Below are 13,798 nucleotides of genomic sequence, written 5' to 3'. Positions count from 1 at the left end.
CAGCGTTTGACCTTGGGTCATTTCATTTTTGTAGTGTAAGGCTTTGAGAGACATTATATCATGATTTTCGTGTTGGCATCTGACCAACTCACAACACTTATTTATGAATATATTTTGATTTATCAGAATCAATAACGACATGTTACTCTATTTGGTTTAGATTATATCTCTTCGATATGTTTTGAGTAGCTATCTTCTGTGGGGCTCTGGGTCTAACTAACTATGGAATGTTGAATTTGATTTTTTTTGTCTTTTCATGTAATATGTGAGCTATTAGAAGAACATGTCAAGTTAGTGTACTCAGAGTTAGAACATTCTAGATGAGATTTAAAATAACGCAAACAACAAAGAAGGTACACATCAGACACTGAATATTTCGGTGGCTCTTACAGTTTTCTCAGAAACGCATAACACAATTCACTGATTCAATGAAAATTAAATTTAGGTGAGACAATCACTGGTGGTACTGTGTTCACTGCATTGGCAATGAAGGGTCATGGCACTGACGCCGTTCAGATCCAGGTTAGTGAACGGCGAATTCTGGACGTGTGGATTAAGTCTGCTGACTTGAACGACGATTGGCAAGGGGTGGATTTCGACCAGACCGATAGATGGACTTTTAATGGTAAGTCAATTATAACTGCAATGTCAGTTACTTGAACTTGTAATAGTTGAGTTAGGCAAGCTATCTTAAATAAATCGATTGAGGGAATCGATGTCATAAAAGATGCAGAAGTGTAAATTCTGAAATTAGAATTATTAATTCTACATTTTCGCATGACATTTCTCACGCCCGAAATTGTCCAAATTACTGTAAAGAATTCTTTCAGTCAATGATCGTCTGTTTATTTACCTCCTAGAACAATGCCATGCACCTATATCCTTTCGAATCGATGTCAACAGAAATTTCATGCAGGAAATTTTTGTTAAAGAAATTAATGCTATCATGGTAGTCAGTAAAGCTGAATTTCTGACTTTAAATCATATCTGAACAGATTAGATTCTCGATGAGTGAACCTCTTCCTAATTAACTGGCTGTAATCTTTATCTCAAGAATAAATATGTCTGTCTTGGAGATGTATTATGGTTCATGCGTCATGTTATTTCTCAAATATCTGCCTCACGGAACACTTTTCAACGAGATGAATAAACCTACGCTGTACTGTACTGGAACGGCATGGTTAAAAGTGACAGGGATCTGGAACAATACATTATCAATATATTTCTATCCATAAAATCTGATCAAAAGAATATACTGATCACCAACTGCTGTTAAACTCACTCTTCAACTAGTACTTCTCAAGAAAATATGAAAAGTAAGCCCTTAGATAAGAGGAATTCTGTAAGATTAATTATAGAAAGTAGTCTCGCTTCTACTGTCTATGGATTAATTGAGATCAGCATTAATCCGACACTTTTTTCGTCCTCTGTGTATTGTTTTGATTTTTTTCATTTTCGGGATAGGTTACCATTTTCCAGGCTCTAGTAATAGCGTGGAACAGCAGATTTAATATTATCTGGGGGGGGGGTGGGTAAATCAATGTTTTCCACGCCTTTATGTATCCCGAAATGCAATGACAAAACTGCCCTGTAATTTGTTTCTTTATATCCAGTGCTTAGTTTTGAGAATCATCAGTTTACATTTGAGTCATTTCTCTTTAGGATTGTATGTTGTAAAAGAGATTCAGGGAAATACTGCAGTCGTCACGGTAAGCTTTTCTCTGGGTGTCTCAGTGCAAGTCACCGCTACAGAGGGCACGCTTATGATGTCATACGCGTTCTTTGGACCACCATCTATGAAGGGTACGACGCAAGGACTCATGGGAACGTGGAATGATAACCCGGACGATGACCTATTGACCCCCGAGGGCATCACCATTTCACCAACTACCACAATGCAGGAACTTCACTATTCCTTTGGAATGAAGTGTAAGTTTTGAAACACTCTTCGGTCGCATTCTGTAGAAAAATTAAAATGTTAGCTGTGAGATGTGTTCATTACATAGTATCTGGCAGTCTACGATATTTGTTCACAGCAAATATGAAAGGCACATTGCAGGCAATATGCCATTTTGATAAATTCTTCATGTTCTTGTACTCGGGTGTCTTACTTAGAGATATTTCAATATCAACTTTTCACTGCAAAATACGCAACTTATTCATTTGGAGACAATGCAAAGTACTTTGAGAGTATTTACTGTTCTGTCGGTATATTTTCTTGATGAACAAGCGTAAATGCTGATATTCAGCCAAGTTAGATTGATTTGGTAGTTCCTTTGATAAACTTTCAAAATAAAAAAGATAGATTGATCCTTGCAGTAACCTAATAGGGGGCCTTCAGTAATTGCAGGGGGTGAGCTGGGGGAATAGACCATGTTCCGAACCGCGCGTGACATTCCGAGATATCGCGAGAATATGTGGTTCGCAGTGGACGCGTTCTCGCAACACAGGACAAACTGCGTAAAACAGGACAAGTCGCTAATTACGTTAAAACACTGCATAAAATATATGAAGTTGCACATTTGCTCAGTTCTCCACTTTTTCTAGTTCCATACTAAGTTTGACTTGTATTACTAAGCTGGAAACCTGTTTCTACGGGCATGTAATAAAGTCTCGCGAGATCTCGCAATCAGCGGAAAATCGTCTATTCCGTGCGCACCTGTACTGTAAAACGTGACCCTCCCCCTTGTCCGGCATTCTAAAACTTGACCCTCCCCCAAATCACCACAGTATTCTCCCAAGGAATAACTGAAACAGTATCAGCTAATTACATAACAATATAGGTTAACTATTATGTTGGTTACGGACAGAAATTACGGGGAGTGCTGGCGTTTTGGGAGGGCCCTGGTCGCAATTTATCACGTTAAAGCATTTTTGAAGGGTCATGCATTTGCTGGAGGGTCTCCATATTTTGCGCAACTATAAGGTGGCAAGATCTGGCTAATATAGTGCTTCACCAAAAATATCGAATCATAATATATGGGAATCTATCAGGCAAACTATTGACAATTTGACCACACACAACAAGCTATATCTGTACATTTATATATGTTTGATGATGTATGTAATGCATTTTGCTAGAATTGGGAATTAAGACATGCATGTCTGTACAAGAAATTAGATTTTTAGATTACTATACGTGGTAGTCTATTAGGAAACTACTAATAATTTTTTTCCAATACAAAAATAGGTACATCTCGGTATTTATGTCTGCTTGATTATATATATTAATACATTTAATTAGACTAGGGTGGTTACAAATGGATGTGTGTGCAAGAAGTGGATTTTGGAATTTCACCGAAATGTTGATTCACTATACATGGTAGTCTAAGAGAACTATGGTGATTTTTTTTTCAATAAAACTAACTTATAGACATTTGACATACACTTTGCCCTCTGTTCCATATGTTTTTGTTTCTTGTCTTTCATCAGTTGTAACTGTTGAAGGTGTTTAATGTAGGGTACCACTGCATCTTCTTTTCTTGTGAAGCTTGTCGATAATGTGTATGTATTTAGAAGAATAAATGTATTTCGTAGGAAATTTCCTATTCAGGAAATAGTAAATGGACATTCAAAGGTTTGGCCGTAAAATCATCTTCTGTTAATATGTTAAAAGTGACCCTCCTACCAAGATAGGTTTATAAAAAGTGACCCTCCCCTTTGGACAGTTTTCTAAAAAGTGACTCTCCTCCTGGCCCACACCCTCTGTAATTACTGAAGGCTCCCTTAGTACGCATGGTGTCGGAGGCAAGAAACAATGGACTGGGAGACAGACAGGCACAAAGATTGGTAGACAGACAGACAATCAGAGGATGTGCTCATGATCATACGCAGTCAATTCAAGCCTATATTCTGTAGACGAAAAAGATACACCAAACAATTTAGTGATGAAAAAAGTAAAGTTCATATAATAAGCTTTATGATTAATAATTTTATAAGAATAATGTGTTTTTTCAGGGAATGTAACAGAGGAGGAATCACTATTTCGTTACGATATCGGACAAAGCCATGCTTCGCTAAATGATTACAACTATGTGCCGACGTTCGAAATAACACCCAACGATGAGGCGATGGCTCTGTGTGGCGACGACAAGCTTTGTCTGTTCGACTATCAGATTACAGGCAGTGAAAACTTTGCCCGACAAACGAAGCAAGCCGTCGAGAAACATAGATCAATCATAGAAGATACAGCTGCCGGTAAAGTAGTATCCATGTTTTAATAACAATAACATAAATAATTTTTATCCGTTACCTGCGCTGATACTTTCAGCAGGTTGTGGTGAGTCTCAAAGTTTAAGTCGTGCATTACATCGAACTTATACAGAGTGGTATTTCACATTGTCGACTTTTGTAACGTATTTTTGAACGAAGTTATATTCAGAGTCATCATTGTAGACACTGGATAGAGAGGCAAGACCTTTGAAATGCTAAACGATCAAGAATCTTAAGTGTAGTCCTAGATTCGGTGCAGTCGCACCGTATCGAAGACGTATCCTAGGAACAATCATCACTGGGATGATGTCTTTGGATAACTCGTTTAACTCATTTGTCTGCAAGAATAGCAATCATTTTTCGTTTAAACTTGTTTCATGGAAGAGTTTTAATACATTAATGTGGCATCCCATTCAGTTGTCAGTTGTGGCTTTCTGGAAGCACCGGCGAACGGCAGTACAGCTGTTGAAAAGATCATAGAGGGAGGCACCGCTTTTTATTACTGTAACGAAGGATTCACTCTCGTCGGTTCAGATATGAGAACGTGTTTGAGAAATGGGAGTTGGACAGGTCAGCAGCCTCTCTGTGAAGGTATGTAAACGTTTTCAATGAAAATGTTGCGTTATGTAGATTAGAGAGAGGATATTGGATGTTCTCGCGAAAAATTGAAATTCAACTAATTAACGTTAATTAACGTGTTTCATAGGATGTTTTGTCCTTTTTCCAGATTCCAACAATGCTATTTATATTAAATGGATCTGGCCATAAAGACTCACCAACTTAGTGTGCGACTGAAAGAGCAATAGAAAATGGCATGTTTTTACTGATTTAATCTAGCACATTTTACGTACATCAGATAAACTTTCAAAAAAGAAAAAAAGTCATTTTGTTCGTGTAACGCAATAATTTGCTTCCAACTTTGGTTTTAACAAAATCGCAACAAAATGAGTTTTAAAGATTTCTATTCGGTGCTAATTTTATTTCAGTCATTGACTGCGGCCCTCCTGAGGAAATTGACAATGCCAACATTTACCTGACGTGTACTGAATATAATTGCACGGTGGAATATAAATGTTCGTCAGGATACACCAGCAAAGGGTCAAAGATCAGAATATGTCAAGGTGATGGTGAATGGAGCGGGGAAAGGCCTTCCTGTACAAGTAAGACTTTCATAAGCAGAAATTTAAATTTATCGTAATTTATCATACTTTTTTTCAAAGCAGCTCTTTCTGTCCCTTTCAACAGTAAATTAGATTAAGGTTACTTTTCGTCGTTAATTTGTTTGCGTTTGATAACGTTGCATTCAAAATTGGCTCTACTATCTGTCTGTACAATACAAGTAATTGTCAGATGTAAGGTTTATCACATGGCATTGTAGCGATACTTAAACAAGTTCTCGGTTGCCTATCCGGTATCTTGAACTGTCGTTGCTCGAAGAGAGATAGCATCAAGACCCACTTTACAACCAAAGCGATGACGTAACACGCGAGAGCAACAGTAAAACATACAGCGTTTTTCAAAAGACTGTGAACATCGCAATGAAAATCGAGTTCTTCAGTATTTATGGTTTTTGTCACTTACAGAGAACACGTGGTTTGTCTGGTTGATAGTCAGCGTTGTCTTGGTAACGGTGGTGGCCATTGCCTTTGTTCTGTATTGTGTCCAACGATATCACGCCAAGAAATCAAAGACCAACGAGAAGTAAGTTGAAGACTTTTATCTTCTTGCTTGAAGTCACACAGGAAAGTTATTCTGAACAGTTGAACATGTATGGATATATACGGAATCACAAATAAGTACATTAATATCCAACTTGATGGAACATTCATCGCAAATTTATGAAGATCCTGATAGTGAGCAAACGAATAATGGTGGCAAATAACTTAACTTTTGACAGACAGTTTCTCGAAATCGCTTCAAACTTGCTCGTTAACTTTTACACCTCAACGATTTAACATTGACATTTCCTAACAATGCATCGAAGTTGTTGATGTAATTGTATACTCTGAGTGTTTTGATCGTCAATCACTTCATGTCACTCTTTGATCTTTTACAGGTCGAAAAACAGCGTTTCACCTGTAAACACCCCTGAGACTTTTGTAAATCCGACCTATGAAGATGTGAAAATTGAGAATCTTGACTAAGACCAATGTGAGTCATACCAACACATAAACATTAGGATTATGTATTTTGTGACATTGATATGTACCAGCATGGCATTATTATATGCTGCTGCTGTTATAGAGCATTTGATAGCTAGCCTTGCCTCTGAACCTGTCAGACGGGCCTTCACAGCTCCACCATTCAGTAGATTTGACAACACGTCACTGCTGCTTCGTAAATCTACCAAGGAGCAAGAATGTAACAGTGATACTCATCGATAATTTGCATCGTCAAATCGAAAAGACAGAAATACACTATCCGTACAGTCAACAGCAAAATGTTAAGTTGATGCTTTTTTATAAAACAAAAGCAATAGTGGCGATATCGCCAAGATAATTAACAACTATATGCCAGAACATTTGCAAATATCATGATGATATTTGAAGAGTATAAATAATATAATCGTCGTCTGAATCTCTATTATATTATATGTTTTGATCATCAAGTTTAACTAACGAGAAGGGAAGTTCAATGACTCAAAAACCATTTTACAGTACTGAACTTCTATGTCTGTTCAAATCATTTTTTGCAGGCGACCATTAGGAAATACCGTGAAGGAGTGTTTTCACAACGCACGACGATATCATTGATTGTCGGAAGCAGCTGAACTGAATTATACATTACGAAGCTCACTGTGTGACTCAGACTGGAAGATGATGGTCTGTCGCGGTCACTTATCTCGCGAGCTTCCATGTCTATATCAACACAACACGAATTGATCACCATACCATTGATCACAACATTAATTACATGTCGATCACTATGCTCCTCAAACAACTAGCCGAAAGCAGAACTCGTATGAAATGACAGATATGGAACCCTATGATGCCTTTCAGTTGTTCTTTACCGTGAATAAAAACACGTTATCGGTTTTTTTATTGTTGTTGTTGTTGTTGTTGTTGTTGTTTGAAGACAAGACAACACTGATCCGTCCATTATCTAGACTCCCGCTCAGCCTATATTTACGGAACTTATATAATTTTGGTTTACTCTTAACATTTTATAACATGTATAGTCAATGTAACTCAATATTTATAGGAGAATTATGTTACAAAATGGTAAGAAAAATGAAAACTTGAAATTAAGAAAAATGAAAGAGTAGTGTCTTTGATTTGAAGAAAAATGTAAAAGGGGATTATTTGTAATATGCTGCCACAGCCGACTCCCTTTACGGGCTGTACCTTGTTTCTGTCAAGCGTTGATGAAATGTTTAGTTAATGATCAAAGTACTATTTCGAGTATGATTTAGCACGGCTCTGAATTCAAGCGAAAGGTACGATAGATTACGTATTATTTACAAAATTTCACCAGACATGCCTATGTACGACAGCATTAGCAAAGTTGAATACCACACTGTGACGTTTATGAAAGAAATTGCAAATGCCAATATGTTTTGAAGTCTATTGTATTTCATCTTCCTTTCAAATAAACCAATAAAGTGTTCTCAGGCTATGGTGAAAGGGAAAGACATACTGTGGGTGCATATTTTTTGGCGTTGCGACAGTGCCAGCGATGTCAGAGATCCTGCGTCTCAGAGTATGCTTGTTTCTTCTACCAAGTTGATAGAAATGTACAGATAACTACACAGATGTCAATATTTTTCATTTTTGGTGGCTAATGTTTGAAGGCAAGCGTCAGTTTTGACCTTGTAAATTTTCGAAAACTCCTTGCCTCAAGTCCAAAAGTTTTCTGAAACGTTTGATTGTCAGAAAATGCGACATCATGACAAGTACAATGATTTTGACTTTGTTTTTATGACCTTTCAAACGGAAGAAATGGATTTTGATATTTTCAAACATCTTATACAATTAATTTTTAAAAACTAATGTTTAGTATTTTTTATTTGAAACTGTCCATTTGTTAACAGGACCTACCATCAACTTGAAAGAAGAATTGATGATTTAAGCCGCGTCGAGACTCAATGACACTTTACTCCAGATTGTATTGCTTGATACTATACCATAGAGTAAAATAAATAATTGCGAATGAACTTCAACTCGAGTTGGTTTGCATTTATTATCCCTATATTTAAACCGAATTTAGGCAGCGTGACCTTTTGATGGTATTTAAGAACTAAACCTTTTCACAATAATACATCGTGGTCCAACATATCCTTTCCTAGAGAAAGTATATATATATATAATATATATATATATATATATATATATATATATATATATATATATATATATATATATATATATTAAAAGCCAATTATCCCAAATTAGTTTCAATCGTGTTATTACTAGAAAGTGTCAAATGTGACATAATGAAGTGCATTTATGTCTGCGATCACCCACAGTTTAGGTCACTACCTCAGTACATTCGTGTTTTTAACTCCTACAGAAGGCGGATCTCACCAATACACTACTAAACCTAGTGCTGCAACGACGGATAACAATGAGAGAGAGAGAGAGAGGAGAGAGAGAGAGAGAGAGAGAGAGAGAGAGAGAGAGAGAGAGAGAGAGAGAGAGCAGGCAGACAGACAGACAGACAGTGAGTGTATGTGTGTAGTAGTGTATTTTTGTAAATTTGTAAAATCCAATTTGCATGCCCACTCACAAGCGAACACATGCATACGTACAGTCAAACGTTACCATATGAAACACATGGACACACAGAAGACCCTTGTTATTTGATCACAACATAACTGAGAAATGCCTGTTCAAGAAATCCTTGGTTGAGAAACTTTTCTCCATTCTAAATGTAGAGTGCATGATGAAATGGATACAACATTTTGCTTTGCGAGAGATCTGATGATCATAACTTCTAGGAGAGGCTTTCCTCGGGTTGAAGAGCATAAAAAAGGTTGGTGGTATAGTAAGGTATGGTTTTTGCCAGCAGTCGCTTGGTACCAACTGACATCAAAAATACTTCGTTTACACTTCTCTTTGTTAATAGGACTCGAGGGTATTTAAGAGTCCATTCCACTCGCTACCAAGTCACCAACAGCTCTTAGATAATTACTACCCTTTTCAAAATTAGAGCGCGAAGCCACTGCAGTGAACTGCAATAAAACTGCTCACACTAGTTAGTTTCAGCTGTAGCCAGCTGTCAAAGTCGACAACATTGTATGTCCCATGCAGACAGTTTGTCTGGGGAAGTTGAAATAAAAAACATTTGTACATGAACCAGTGCATGGTAATGTTACATTGTATCTTAATCTTGAACACAGGGTGCCAATCGTAAACTCTCATTTACAACTCGAGCCTCAGACAGAGCTAGTTTTGCCTTTGTACAAGCAGACTTTTGGTCTTTATCAATTAGCCTTGTTCAACACCAAAGTGGCCACGGCTACAGCTGAAACTAATTAGTGTAAGCTGTTTTATTGCAGTTCACTGTAGTGGCTTCGCGCTCTAATTCTGAAGAGGGTAGTAATCTTGCCTCGATGAAAATATCTTTTCGAATGTTATTGTCGTTTATGGCGTGCTTTTTTGACATTAAAAATCGATATTTTGGCAAAACGCATTCGGCATCAAAGTACATTACAATATGCAAACCTCAACATGATCTTAGAGCAATAAAGACAATCGAAATGAAAATACAATTCTGCATTGGATTCCGTTCTTCCTATACGCTTGGCTTAATTCGTCACGATCTTGACTATAGTACCATAAAAATACAAAGCTGCAAAACTAACGTCAAAAGACAGTGACTTTATCTCTTTAACGTCAGTGCAATGTAAATCTGCATATCCTTCATGTAAACAAGATTTAGTGAAAAAAGAGTCAACTAAGTCCAAACGCTCCGTGTCCGCAAACCTGTCGTGGAATCTGCGAAGACACTACGGCAGTGTGAGGTCTGTCTCATTTAAAGAATGAAAGTTACATGTATTATACGTTCAGAGGGCATCACAAGTGTGCGAGCAGAAGCAGACTGTAGTTTTATTTTTGGCATTTTTAATGAAGATGACGAACATTGATGTGGGACAAACGACCATGATTGTGAAATGTTGCACGAATTCTATATATTTTAAGTATGCGTCATGTTTTTAGATGACATTAATGAAAACACGCAATGAATGCTGCCTAGTTTCGGAATAACAAATATGAATAGAATCATCCTCTTCAAAACCGGGATTCTGTACAACATGAAAAAGAATAGATCACCAATCTTTAGGGAGCCTTCAGTTATTATAAGGGGGGTCGGCTGGAGGAATTGGGGAAGGTAACATTTTACAAACTTGCCCTAGGGAAGAACATTTTACAAATTTAACTAGGGCGAAGGTCACATTTTACAAACTTAGCTTGGGCGAAGGTACCATTTAACATTACTGAGTTAATGATGGATGCAAAATCTGAATAAGTTGTGTAAAAGAACCTTCACAACAATACTGCCATGTATAGTGAATCAACATTTTTCGTGAAATTCCAAAATCAAATTTCTTGACATATATGCACTTGTAACCATCCTATTCTGATTAAATTAAGTACATTTATACCATTCATCAAACGTCTATAAAAGCACTGATATTGCTGGTTTTATGTTGGAAAAACATATTTTTCGTTTTCTCATAGACCCCCATGTAAAGTGAATCAAGGTTTGTGATGAAATCCAAAAATCAAATTTTTTGTACTCACATGCATTTATTAACTTCCCACTTAAAGCAAAGTACATTGACATGAATTATCAAACATTTATCAAAGTAGATATATATGCCTATAGCTAAGTTTTGTAGGGGAAAAATTTTAATAGTTTGGCCGATAGAGTCCCATGTATTATGATTCGATATGAATGGACAAAACACTATATCAGCCACATCTTGGCTTCAGACTATTTGTAAAATCGGCATTGTTATTGTTGAAAATCGCATTCAAGTATGGACAAGAATTCATTTGTCAACAATAACAATAATTATTACTCGTGTATCGACTTTGTTGACAAGCAGAATACTTGTTATACTAACATGCAACATGGAATAAGGCAGGAAACAGCATTTGATGCACAGAACAAGAAAACTAAAAGAATGACCAAAAGTTACTACAAACGTCCTTATAATATCTTTACTTGCATTATATCAAAGTCAGCAGTTCTATCAAGGTTGTACATACATTGAAAATTTTGGAGTTTGTAGGAGAGGGACGGGGAGGGTCACATTTTAGAACGAGGCATCAGGGGAACAGTCAAATTTTACATGATGGGCCACCCTCACTTTCTTCCGACCCACCCTGTTCATAATAAGTGAAGACTCCCTTAAACCACCAAACCAGTACACTAAGTCAGAATATCAACTAAATTTGAGGCAACGTTGCGTCGAGAGGCAAAAGTCTCGAAACAATGAGTCTAATATTAAAAATTACATGTAATATAAAATTAATACCATTCCGTTACCTCCATTAAGCTTTCCACAGAATTACAATCGACGTGGTCTTAAAGACCACGTGACGAAAAAATTTGCATACTCTTTGAACTCTTTGAAGTGTCACCGTTGTTCAGCGGCAGTATCAGCGCCTTTACCTGATTTCAACTATGGTTTTGTTTTTGTAATTTTTCTGCGATCGGCTGGCCTTGACATCAATATTCACACTGCTGTAACCATGGGGACCATCAAGGTTACCTTACTTTTTACATTAATTTTCATCCAAGTTTTTCTGCCAAGTTCTATCGCAGGTAAGTTTTATTCGCCAACTTGAAATGTGTGACGGAACATGCATCGTCACAAACCAGATTCGCTAGAAGGTACATGCCCTTACTTTGTAAATACTGACTTAGAAAATGTATTTACATTTTGTGTGAGAAAGAAGTGAGACTACTTTTTAAAGTTTTCGTCCACTTTGACTAAAATGACGCTAGCATTTAAGAATTGGAATGATTTTTATTAAATGGCGTCTACTTCCGCCTTTAGTTAGTTCATAGCAACGTTAGTTCGTACAATCAGAGTCCTCTCTGGTAAAGCCTACAAATGTCAAACTCTTTTGAAAGTATTCAACACTTAACAACGAGAAGATTAATTCAAAAATCGCTGTAATGTTTCGCAAGAAGCAGATTTTGCTTCTTTGTTACAAGTGACGTGTGCGTATAGGTTATGTGTTCAACGTTGGTTGTTTAGGGACTGGACAAAAATTGCGGGGGATGTTCTTCAAATGACGCTCCATGAAATATATGGACCCTTCAAAATTGTTTGCAAGAAAACAATTGACCTTCCCCAATCTTATGCTCAAAAAACAATGACCCTCCCCCTGGTGTCACAGCCAATATCAAAAATATCTTAAAGGGACATTAGCTGTAACTGTTGACTAATTTTTCACTACTCTGTTTCAATGTATCAACTACAGAATTTTACTATAATCCGATCATCATGACCAATGCCCGGTGTCTTGCTTGCCAACACAGCCTGTGTATGTGAAATGACCATTGTTATTGTTGATAAATGTATTCTAGTCCGGACCTGAATACAAAATTTAAACAATAACAATGCAGATTATACGCATATAAGTATATTTATGAGCTAAATATTAGGAATTTCTCCTTAGTTCAGGGATTCACACCAGAAACTGCAGATGATACACAGAAACAAATAAAATGAAAAAAAATGATCAAAGATACAGCTTATGGATCTTTAGTTGACATATTATTTCTAATTTGACCCTTTGAGCTTTGAGCAAATACTTTTTAACCTTAAAAAATATCACTTTATGCGACGTTTCATGTATTAAGATTTAAAACGATCACATTCACGATAAATAATTCTATCAACTACTTTGAAGTACAATTGGCTATTCAAAATCAAAAGATACAATTTAAAGTTTGGCTTATAATTGTACAGAGAGCACTTTATTGTTAATCGTCACGAAACTTATTTCAGCCTATCACTATTGAACAACACTGACCTATCAATGTAGCACAAAGTTAGTATGTCTTGTCGGGGAAAATGTTTAATAGTTTAGAAGTAGACAACCATGAGAAGTGAATTAATGTTTTTGGGTGAAATTCTAATCTTGTTTGTTGTTGCTGCACTTTCAAACCCTTTTCGAATCAAGTACATTTGTATCAATTGTCAAACACTAATCGAAGCACAGTTTTAGCTAAAAATTATAAGTAGTAATTTTCTCATAGTATAGTGAATCAACATTTTCGGAGAAATTCCGAAATCAAATTTCGTGTACACGTATGTATGTGTAATCGTAATCACCTATTCTAATATATTACATTTATTTCAATTATCAAATGTCTTTTATTACACAGATATTGCTAGTTTTATATCGGAAAAAATCTTCATAGTTTTCTCACAGATTACCATGTAAGCTTATAGTGAATGAACTCTGTAGGATTTTTCGATGAAATTCCAAATTAAACTTCTTTGACATATTTGCACTTATGCACTTATAACCATCCTATTTTAACCAAGTACATTTATATCAATTATCAAACGTCTATGAATGCACAGATATTGATACATTTATATTGAAAAAGCTTGTTCATA

General features: G+C 36.3%; 1 protein-coding gene across 1 annotated transcript; it reads left to right on the top strand.

The window, feature by feature from the left end:
* The first annotated feature begins 431 nt into the window (after positions 1-431).
* On the top strand, positions 432-7,247 carry LOC139132080 (sushi domain-containing protein 2-like). Its single transcript, XM_070698471.1, has 8 exons — positions 432-625; positions 1,663-1,929; positions 3,958-4,197; positions 4,630-4,803; positions 5,199-5,372; positions 5,796-5,913; positions 6,269-6,363; positions 6,908-7,247. The coding sequence occupies exons 1-7, from the start codon at positions 487-489 to the stop codon at positions 6,354-6,356; spliced, it is 1,200 nt and encodes a 399-aa protein (XP_070554572.1). The 5' UTR covers positions 432-486; the 3' UTR covers positions 6,357-6,363; positions 6,908-7,247.
* The last annotated feature ends 6,551 nt before the right edge of the window (positions 7,248-13,798 follow it).

This window comes from Ptychodera flava, chromosome 4 (assembly GCF_041260155.1).
Source record: "Ptychodera flava strain L36383 chromosome 4, AS_Pfla_20210202, whole genome shotgun sequence".
Taxonomy (NCBI): Eukaryota; Metazoa; Hemichordata; class Enteropneusta; family Ptychoderidae; genus Ptychodera; species Ptychodera flava.
This window is presented reverse-complemented; position numbering and strand designations above follow the sequence as displayed.

Bases quoted from the DNA above. Each gene is read 5' to 3' on its own strand.
- LOC139132080 (XM_070698471.1), top strand. From the start codon at position 487: ATGAAGGGTCATGGCACTGACGCCGTTCAGATCCAGGTTAGTGAACGG. The intron at 626-1,662 runs GTAAGTCAATTA...ATTTCTCTTTAG, and splicing joins CGATAGATGGACTTTTAATG to GATTGTATGTTGTAAAAGAG. The intron at 5,373-5,795 runs GTAAGACTTTCA...TGTCACTTACAG, and splicing joins GGAAAGGCCTTCCTGTACAA to AGAACACGTGGTTTGTCTGG.